This window comes from Etheostoma spectabile, unplaced genomic scaffold, assembly GCF_008692095.1.
Source record: "Etheostoma spectabile isolate EspeVRDwgs_2016 unplaced genomic scaffold, UIUC_Espe_1.0 scaffold351, whole genome shotgun sequence".
Classification (NCBI taxonomy): domain Eukaryota; kingdom Metazoa; phylum Chordata; class Actinopteri; order Perciformes; family Percidae; genus Etheostoma; species Etheostoma spectabile.
This window is the reverse complement of record NW_022605590.1, coordinates 110,205-120,316: the sequence shown is the minus strand read 5'-3', so window position 1 is coordinate 120,316 and position 10,112 is coordinate 110,205. Positions and strand designations below refer to the sequence as shown.

The 10,112-nt window shown below is 46.7% G+C and overlaps 1 protein-coding gene across 1 annotated transcript in view; it reads left to right on the top strand.

The window, feature by feature from the left end:
* The window catches only part of LOC116686301 (A-kinase anchor protein 6), a 123,142-nt gene that overhangs the window by 7,028 nt on the left and 106,002 nt on the right, over positions 1 to 10,112 (top strand). The window contains exons 6-11 of the mRNA XM_032511276.1: positions 1,133 to 1,324; positions 1,509 to 1,569; positions 1,656 to 1,769; positions 1,907 to 1,917; positions 2,007 to 2,066; positions 2,150 to 2,221. Coding sequence (XP_032367167.1) covers positions 1,133 to 1,324; positions 1,509 to 1,569; positions 1,656 to 1,769; positions 1,907 to 1,917; positions 2,007 to 2,066; positions 2,150 to 2,221 — 510 coding nt within the window. The remainder of the gene's footprint in view (positions 1 to 1,132; positions 1,325 to 1,508; positions 1,570 to 1,655; positions 1,770 to 1,906; positions 1,918 to 2,006; positions 2,067 to 2,149; positions 2,222 to 10,112) is intronic.

The following is a 10,112-nucleotide window of genomic DNA, read 5'->3' as shown; positions in this document are numbered from 1 at the left end:
CCCCCGCAATACACGCAACCTAGTGGACGGGGAATTGACACCTGCGTCGGCCCTAAAATAGCAAACATCAGGTCCTTAAGTGAGCTACTATCCCCCCCCCCCCCCCCCCCCCAATATATTAGTTTCCTGTCAAAAGGAGAGGAACTAAACATTATTGACATTAGTTGTATCAAAAATAGTTCTATTGAATTAATAGTTCAGCTGATCAGTAGTCTTTGCAGCTCTCTGAAACAGGGTACTGGAACGGTAACATGGCTGCTACGCTTACGGTGATGCTAAATGTTCATGTTGCACAAAAAGGTATTTTACTGCGTGGAACATGACACGAACATCTCTCAGTTTATCGTCAAGAGTTTTCCCGTTCAGCCTTCAGCTCGTTATGATGTCATAAAACAGATGTGATGTCATAACTGACCAGCAGAGCAACAAACACGTGGACAGTAGCACCAGCGATGGTAATTTCTGGGATACAATTAACTGTTCTAATCCCTTACGACAGGGTCTTCAACAGGGGGTCCCGCGACCCCTAGGGGTCCGCGGAGGTACTGCATGGGGTCGCGAAATTTTTGGTTGATTAGACTTTTTTTTATATTCCCCCCCTCCCCCCCCCTGCAATTTTTCCCACTAATTGAAGTCTTTTAAATCATCCACATTAACATGACCTCACCCACTGTAGTAACAGATCAATGGAGCAGAAGATTCTTTCAGTCATGCAATGCACATGGCACTATAGGACCATTTTGATATAACACAATTTATCATATATATAATTAGGGTGTCCCCGCTCCATCTCGCCATCAGTTGGGGTCCTTGGCCTGAAAACGTTGAAGACCCCTGCCTTACGATGAAACACACAATCAGCAGTACACATTCATGGTTCAGCATTTAAAGTTCATGATGTTTTTTTTTTGTTTTGTTTTTTTACCAGATTGCCATGAGACAACAAGAAAAACCCAATCTTTCTGCCTTTTAAAGTTATGCACATGCAGACATACAAGAGCAACAAAGTGAGTAACTGCTCGTTTTACATTTAAGACTTTCGAAAGTGCGATTGTCTGGTTTGAACAATTTGAAAAATTGGTTTTGTAGTTTCTACATTAAGAAATATGGATCTCTGCTGTCCTTTCTGCAGAGACATCTTTAAGACCCTGTCCTCCTGTCGTGCAGCCACAGTTTCTGCAGAGACATCTTTAGACCCTGTCCTACTGTCGTGCGACCACAGTTTCTGTAAAGAATCTTTAGACCCTGTCCTCCTGTCGTGCAGCCACAGTTTCTGCAAAGACATCTTTAAGACCCTGTCCTCCTGTCGTGCAGCCAGTTTTCTGTACAGACCTCTTAAGACCTTGTCCTCCTGCGTGCAGCCAGTTTTCTGTAAAGCACTCTTTAAGACCCTGTTCCTCCTGTCGTGCAGCCCAGTTTCTGCAAAACATCTTTAAGACCCTGTTCCTACTGTCGTGCAGCACATTTCTGCAGAGACATCTTTAAACCCTTCCTACTATGTCGTGCAGCCACAGTTTCTGCAAAGACATCTTTAAGACCCTGTCCTACTGTCGTGCAGCCACAGTTTCTGTAAAGACTTCTTAAGACCCTGTCCCTCACTGTCTTGCACCCAGTTTCTGTAAATCCATCTTTAACCCTGTCCTACTGTCGTGCAGCCACAGTTCTCGTGTAAAGACATCTTTAAGACCCTGTCCACTGTCTTGCCAGCCACGTTTTCTGTAAAGAACATCTTTAAGACCCTGTCCTACTGTCGTGCAGCCACAGTTTCTGTAAAGACTCTTTAAGACCCTGTCCCACTGTCGTGCAGCCACGTTTCTGTAGAACATCTTTAAAGACCCTGTCCTACTGTCGTGCAGCCACAGTTTCTGTAAAGACATCTTTAAGACCCTGTCCTACTGTCGTGCAGCCACAGTTTCTGTAAAGACATCTTTAAGACCCTGTCCTACTGTCGTGCAGCCACAGTTTCTGTAAAGACATCTTTAAGACCCTGTCCTACTGTCGTGCAGCCACAGTTTCTGTAAAGACATCTTTAAGACCCTGTCCTACTGTCGTGCAGCACAGTTTCTGTAAGCATCTTTAAGACCCTGTCCTACTTCGTGCAGCCACAGTTTCTGTAAGACATCTTAAGACCCTGTCTACTGTCGTGCAGCCACAGTTTCTGTAAAGACATCTTTAAGACCCGTCCTACTGTCGTGCAGCCACAGTTCTGTAAAGACATCTTGTAAACCTGTCCTACTGTCGGTCAGCCACAGTTTCTGTAAGACATCTTTAAGACCTGTCCCCTGTCGTGCAGCCAGATTTCTGTAAAGCTGTTGGGAGCATGGTGGACAAAAAAAACCAACTCGTGAGTGCCCATTCTAATGGAAGAAACCATTGATCCACCACGACACTTGAACCCTAAGAACCCGAGTGAAGATTTTCCAGAAAAGAGAGATCAAGATGGTCCACAGCTCTCTGCAAATTGCCCCGGAGAAGCTTACTCTTCTGTCTGCCCCTGGATGCGATGGATTACCAGGGGTGAATCCGGGAACACCGAAGCCCTTACAGGAGAAACCGGATCTCCTCAAGGACATTAACCTGTGTTGTCCTCGGGTCAAACTGACCGTTTCAATGTGTTTTATAATCAAAATATGAGATTTCTTTCCACCAAATTGCCCAAAATAACATGGATGTATCCATACGTTCTTCAGGTAACATTACCGATTACTTTCATTGAACTTTTTTTTGTGTGTTTCATTATCTTATAGCATTTGAATTTTTTTCAAAACGATGGGGACTAAACTCTGACATCTACCTACTGATCCACTCACATCCTCTGATCACTATTAGTCAAATAATTCATAATTTCTGCCTTTTTATAAAACCTTATGTCTAAGTTATATAAGAGGGTTTGTTGACCATGAATTCCAAGAACAAGTGTAAAACCTGTTATTAAACCATCTCAGGTTTTTTAAAAAAACACAAAAATCTGGAAAAAGTGTCAAAAACATCGGAAAAACATTTAAAAAAAAATCATTTGATCTGGAAGGACAAGTTCATGGTTAACAGAAGACAACACAAGGGATAAAGGACAACTTTGATCAAACGGCTAAAGACATTGACTTCAGTCTCAGACACAGGGAGCGTGTGTCTCCATGCTCCAAAGATACGGAAAAGGAAAAGGAAGGCAGGCTAGGTTTGCTGGCTGTGAGGAGGAAGAAGAAGACGAGTCATATGATGAGAGTGAAATAGTGCACGACGCTCTTTCGACACGTTAGCCACTGAGTTGGCGCTGGTCACCTTTTAATCCTCCTGCACAACTAGAAGTCGGCGTTTGAAAAAGTCAATGTTTTCCAGTTGAAAGATCCACAGCTGATCCCGGAGGTCCTAACCTGCTTCTTGACAGTATAAGATGATCCCAAATTCATGGACTGTGCACCCAGAATCTCAACCTGACTAGCTGCAGCATCGTAAAGAATCTGCCGACCGCAATGCACAATTGAATAAGACGCCCCAAAATTAATGAAAGTAAAGATTTGTACTTGGCAAAGCGTTGTGTGATCATCATGTTTTTTTGGGGAATTAAAAAGACATTGATATAGGAAAACGGGTCACTTTGACCCAAAGACAACGTGAGGGTTAATGGTAAATACTTAGGTTTAATAACCAATACATTCCTATCAGCCTTTTACTTTGTGTTGTTCACCAATTAGCAAGCTGCTACACTAAGATGGTAACATGGGAAACATACCGGCATCCATCAACATGTAAAGCACTCGTCATAGTGAGAAAGTACAACCTCACAGCGCCGCTACCTGAACAGCCCGATGGAAGTCCTCACTTTTCAAAATGTTCTCCCACTGCAGACCAAAACTCACTTCATTCCAACTCGAGTCCGGACGCCACCTCCTGTAACCCAGTGCACTCTCTTCTCTCTCCCACGTTCTGCAATACAGTTCATCTCTACACTCGCGGTGCCTGCTAACGTCCTGCTACGTCCCTGCTACGTCTGCTACGTCCGCTACACGCCCTGCTAATTCCTGCAGTCACGCCCTGCTCGTCCTGCTACGTCCTGCACGTCCTGCTACTCCTGCTAACCCCTCTGCGTCTTGCGTCCGCTAACGGTCGGCTCTTCACGTCCTGCTACGTCCCTGCTACGCCCGGCTGCATCCTGGCTAAACGCCCTGCTACGTCCTGCTACGATCCTGCTCGCGTCGCTGCTACGTCCTGCTAACTCCTGCTGCATCCTGCTGCCGGTCCTGCACGCTCCTGCTGCGTCCTGCTACGTCCTGCTGCGTCCTGCTACTTCCTGCTACGCCCTCTGCATCCTGCCTTCTGCGTCCTCTGCCTCTGCTTCTGATCCCTGCTGACGCTCCTCTGCATTCCTGCTACGTCCTGCCTGCTGTCCTGCTACGTCCGCTGCTGTACGTCCTGCTAGTCTGCACGGCTCGCTGCGACTGAACTACTACAAGAACTGCTTCAAACTACTATTTTTTCTATTTTTTGTTATTTCCACTAACCCCACCGGCCCGTCAGACCACCGCCTACCAAGAGCCAGGTCTGGGTCTGGGTCCTGGGTCTGGCCTGGGTCTGTGTCTGGGTCTGGGCCTGGGTCTGTGCTGGGCCTGGGTCTGTCCCAGGTTTCTTCCTAAAAAGAAGTTTTTCCTCGCCACACTGTGGCCCGTGTTGCTGCTGCTCTGGAGGAAACTACTAGACTGTTTGGGTCTTGTAAATTTCGGAGTGTGGTCTAGACCTACTCATCCTATCTGTTAAAGGGTCTCGAGATAACTCTTGTTTGAATGATACTATAAATAAAATTGAACTCTCCATCCCGCATTTTATTATTAATAAGCCAAAGAAAGACTGGAAAATAACAGTACCTCTGCATCTGCCAGGCGTTTTGAAGACAATCCTCCAAATATATTAAAAGCAATGTAATACGCAGCCATGGCTGCCAGTGGCTTCAGCAAGAGTTTTGGGTTCGAATCCGTGTCGTCCGGGCCTTTCTGTGTGGAGTTTGCATGCTCTCCCCGTGTTTGTTTGGTTTTCTTCCACCATAACAGACGTGCATGCTGGGGACTAGGACTACACTTGAAAATTAGCCGACTGCTGAAACTGGCCACTTTACAGAAATGTGTTTAACGTGCAATGTCCTAATTAATCTACATCTATACAGAATGTTCCATAGTGGGAAACACGGTTTAAAAACTGTTCCTTCTTCTGCATGAAGGAGACAAACTCCTCCCTTCTTTTTCTCAGTCATGCTCTCTCTCTCTCTTTCTTTCTCATTTCTGAGCACACAATGGCACTGCCACCTGTGTGTGTCTGTGTCTGGTGTTGTGCTGTGTTGTGGGGTGGTGTGTGTGGGGGTGTGTGTTCTATGGGTGTGGGGTGTGTTGGTGGGGGGTGGTGTGTGTCTGTGTGTGGGGTTGTGTGGGTGTGGTTAGTGTGGTGTGGTGTGTGTGTCTGTTGTGTGTTGGGTGTGTGGGGTGTGTGTGTATGTTTGGTATGTGTGTCTGTTTGTTTTTTTTGTGTTGGGGTGTTGTCTGTGTGTGTGGGTGTGTGTTGTTTGGTGTGTGTGTGTGTTGTTGTTGTGTGGTTTGATGTGTGGATGTGTGTGTTGGGTTTGTGTCTGTCTGTGTGTTGGTGTGTGTGGGTGTGTGTGGTTCTGGGTGGTGTGTGTGGTGTGTGTGTGGTGTGTGTGTGTGTGTGTGTGTGTGTGTTGTGTGTGTTGGTGTGTGGGTTCTGTGTGTTGGGGTGTGTGTTGGGAGTCGGGTGTGTGTGTGTGTGTCTGGGTGTGTTGTCGTGTTCTGTTGTCTGTGTGTGTGTGTGTGTGTGTGTCTGTGTGTTGGTGTCTGGTTGGTGTGTGTGGTGTTGTGTGTGGGTGTGTGTGGTCGTGTTGGTGTGTGTCTGTGTGTGGTGTGTGTCTGGTGTGTGTTGTTGTGTGTGTGTGTTGTGTGTCTGTGTCTGTGTGTGTGTTGGTGGGTGTTGTGTGTGTCTGTGTCTGGGTGTTGGTGGGTGTGTCTGTGCTCGTGTGTGATGGTGTGTGGGTTGTGTCGTGTTTTGGTGGTGTGTGGTGTGTCTTGGTTTGTGTCGTTGTGTGTGTGTGCTGTTCCTGTGTCGTTGGTGTGGTGTGTGGTTGTGTGTGTGTTTTTGTGTGGTTGTCCCTGGTGTCGTGTAGGGTTGTGTGGTGTGTCTGTGTCTGTGTGTTGGTGTGTGTGGTGGTGTGTGTGTCTGTGTCTGTTGTTGGTGTGTGTGTGGTGTCTGTGTGTGGTGTGTGTGTGGTGTGGTCTGTGTCTGTGTCCTGTGGTGTGTGGGTGTGTGTTGTGGTTGGTGTTGGTGTTTGTGTCAGTGGTGTGTGTCGGTGTGTCGTGATCTTGGTGTGGTTGTGTGTCTGTGTCTTGTGTGTGTGGTGGGTGTGTGGCTGTGTTGGTGTTTGTGGTGTGTGTCTGTGTGTTGGTGGTGTGTGTTGTTGTGTGTCTGTGTGTGTTGGTTTTTTTGTTTTTTTTTTTTTTTTTTTTTTTTGTTGTGTGTTGTCTGGTCTTGTCTGGTGTGGCGGGGTGTGTGTGTCTGTGTGGTGGTGTGTGGGTGTCCCCCCCCTGGGGTTGTCAGTTTTGGGTGGGTGTGTCTGGTCTTGGTGTGGGTGTGTTGTGCTGTGTCTGGGGGTGTGTGGTGGTGGTGTGTCTGTGTGTTGGTGTGTGTGGGGGTGGTGTGTCCTGTGGTTGGTCTCGTGGGGCCGCTGTGTGGGTGTGTCTTTGTGTGTGTTGGGTGTGGGTGTTTGTCTGTGTCTTGGTGGTTGTGTTGTGTGTGCTCCTGTCTGGGTTGTGTGTTGGTGTGTGTGGGTGGTGTTGTCCTGTGTCTGGTTGTGTGGGGTGTGTGGTGTCGGGTGTGTTTGGTGTGTGTTGGGTTGTGTGTCTGTGTGTTGGTGTGTGTGGGTTTTTTGTGTGTCTTGTGTGTTTGTTTGTGGTGTTGGTCCTGGGTGTGTGTGTCTGTGTGTGTCTGTTTCTGTGTTGTTGGTGTGTGTGGGTGTGTGTGTGTCCTGTGTCCTGGGTGTTGGTGGGGGTGTTGTGTGTCTGTGTTTGGGTGTGTGGGTGGGTGTAGTGTGTCTGTGGGTGTTGGGGTGTGTGTGTGTCCGGTGTTGGTTGGTGGTGTGTGTGTCTGGGTCTGGGTGGTGGTGTGTGTGGGTGGTGTGTGTTTGTCTGTGTCTTTGTGTGTGTGGGGTGTCTTGTCTGTCTGTGGTTGGTGTGTTGTTTGTGTTGTCCTGTTCTGTGTGTGTGTCGGTTGGTGTGTGTGTCCTGTGTGTTGGTTGTGTGTGGTGTGTGCTGTGTCTGTGTGTTGGTGTGTGTGTGTGTGTGTGTGGTGGTGTGGTACTGTGTGTGTTTGGGTGTGTGTGTGTCTGGTGGCTGTGTGTTTTGGGGGGGGGGGCATTACAGTGGTGGCTCAACCATCACGATGATGATCCATCCATCGGCACATGCCCTAGTGGGCGTACATTTGCACACATTGGCACAAACTGAGGCAAAGGCCCATCCAAACAAGTTGATATGTTTCAACTCCAGAGTAAAAAATTGCGTTGCTCCTAAACCAAAAATGACTCCACTTTTAATAAGGAAAAAAAGACGAGAAAAAAGGAGAGTTGCTTGAAGGAAAACAAAAGGGTTTTAGTGGAAGTAGGGATGTAACGGTATGGAAATATAACCTCATGGTTATAGTGACCAAAATGATCACGATTTTTGGTAATATCAGGGTATTTTTAAGTGTCCTGAAAGCACTGATAGGCCTACACAAGCTGAAATAGTTTCAACAAGTGTAACCGTGTTTATTATATTACAAAAATATAAGCCATTGACAAACTAGTAATAGATAAAGATAGTAATAGACTATTGACTGGCTGCTGAAACCCTTCCTGAAGTCACTTTCTACACATGGCATGCCGTATTTTTGTACTGAATTAGTTTTTTCCATCTGTCCTTCCCACCTTTCAGTTGATACTGTTTTGATTGCAGCTTTGTTAAATGTGAATATTTTCTGCAAATGTGTCCAGTAATTTAACTAAAACGTTCCCTTTATTCCTCTTGCTCTGTAACTAGTTTTTTTTCCACCTTGTTCTTGTTTTCCTTCCTAATTTGTACCTTCTCTAAATCTCTCTATTATGAATGACCCATTTTGGTTTTTTTTCTCTCTCTCTCTCTCTCTCTCTCTCTCTCTCTCTGTGTGTGTGTGTGTGGTGTGTGTGTGGGTTGGTGTGTGTGTGGTGGTGTGTGTGTGTGTGTGTGTGTGGTGTTGTGTGGGGGTTGTGTGTGTGTTTGCACAAAAAATGTATGGTGAATATGTTAACTCAAAAAATGTGTATTTTTCTGCCTCTGTTTTTTTTTTTTTCTCAATCAAACAATAAAAAAGATGGATGAAAAAAAAAAAAGATTATTGATTAAAAAATGCTCCGCCAAGTCTATGATCAGGACCACGTCCCTGGCAACGGTCTGTCGTACGACAGTAAGATGCCCGTGATAAACCAATCAGAATCGACTCATTTCATTCATAAAAAGGCTGTTTTATTCTCTTCAGACCCAGTCGACATGGAGGATCGGTCCTATTTTTATCTACAGTGACTCAGATGTGTCCTCTTGTCTCTCTTCTCCTCTCTGCTGTTTTTAGCTCTCTTCTCCTCCTCTCCCTCTCCTCTCCTCTCCCTTTCCTCTTCTCCTCCTCTCCCTTTCCTCTTCTCTCCTCTCCCTTTCCTCTTCTCTCCTCTCCCTTTCTTCTCCTCCTCTCCCTTTCCTCTTCTCTCCTCTCCCTTTCTTCTCCTCCTCTCCCTTTCCTCTTCTCTCCTCTCCCTTTCCTCTTCTCTCCTCTCCCTTTCTTCTCCTCCTCTCCCTTCCTCGTTCTCTCTCTCGCTCTCCCTCTCCTCTCCTCTCCCTTTCTCTTCTCTTTCCTCCTCTCCCTTCTCTTCTCTCCTTCCTCCCTGTCTCCCTCTTTCTCCTCTCCCTCTCCTTCTCTCCTCTCCCTCTCCCTCTCCTCACTTCTTCCTCTCCTCTCCTCTCCCTCTCCTCCTCCTCTCTCCTTCTCCCTTCTTCTCTCCTCTCCCTCTCCCTCTCTTCTCTCGTCCCTCCTCTCCGCTTCTCTCCTCTCCTTCCTCTCCCTTCCTCTCCCTTTCCTCTTCTCTCCTCTCCTCTCCTCTCCCTTTCCTCTCCTCTCCTCTCCCTCTCTTCTCCTCCTCTCCCTCTTCTTCCTCTCCTCTCTCCTCTCCCTTTCCTCTCTCTCCTCTCCCTCTCTTCCCTCCTCTCCTCTCCTCTTCTTCCTCTTCCCTCCCTCTCCTCTCCTTGTGGTAAATAAAACATGGCGACAGCAGTATGGTATCCAGTGTCTTTCCAGACACTCAGAGCTACAGTCACACTGATGTGAAAGTGAAGGTGAAAGGGGTTGTGTGTGTGTGTGTTGTGTGTGTTGTGTGTGTGTGTGGTGTGTGTGTGTGTGGTGGTGTGTGTGTGTGTGTGTGTGTGTGTGTGTGGGTGTGTGTGTGTGTGTGTGTGTGTTTCTATATTCTGTCTGTAGCAGAGTCATTTGCTGCTATAAATAAACATGCACATTTCTTATAAAAGTGTTATCCCCTTTTATTCCCCTTCCACTATTGCATACATCTTTATTAGGGGTTGGGGGGGGGGGGGGGGGGGGGGGGGAAATCAATACATCATAGTAAAGGGATACTTTTTAACCGACGTTGTTTTTTTTACCAGTAATTCGGTATTTTCCCCTTGTACGCTGTCGCTGTCCAAACATACACGTCCTCTTGGACATGTCTCGCACCCACTCCATGGCTTGCTGCTCAATCACAGGAGCACTTTCAGTGAAAGACTCATCCCCAGAATGCACCACGGAGCGCACAGGAAGTCATTCCTGCCTGTGGCCATCAAACTTTATAACTCCTCCTCTTAAGTGTCCCACACACCAGACACACACACACACAACCACACACACACACCCACACACACACACACACACACACTTAGAGAGGTTGATATGGACAATATCACCTGTTTTGTGCAATAACACTGGCTTGTAGTGTGTAATACTCAACTGCTACTATTATTATTATTATTATTATATACTTTTCACCATTGCAACCCTTAATTATG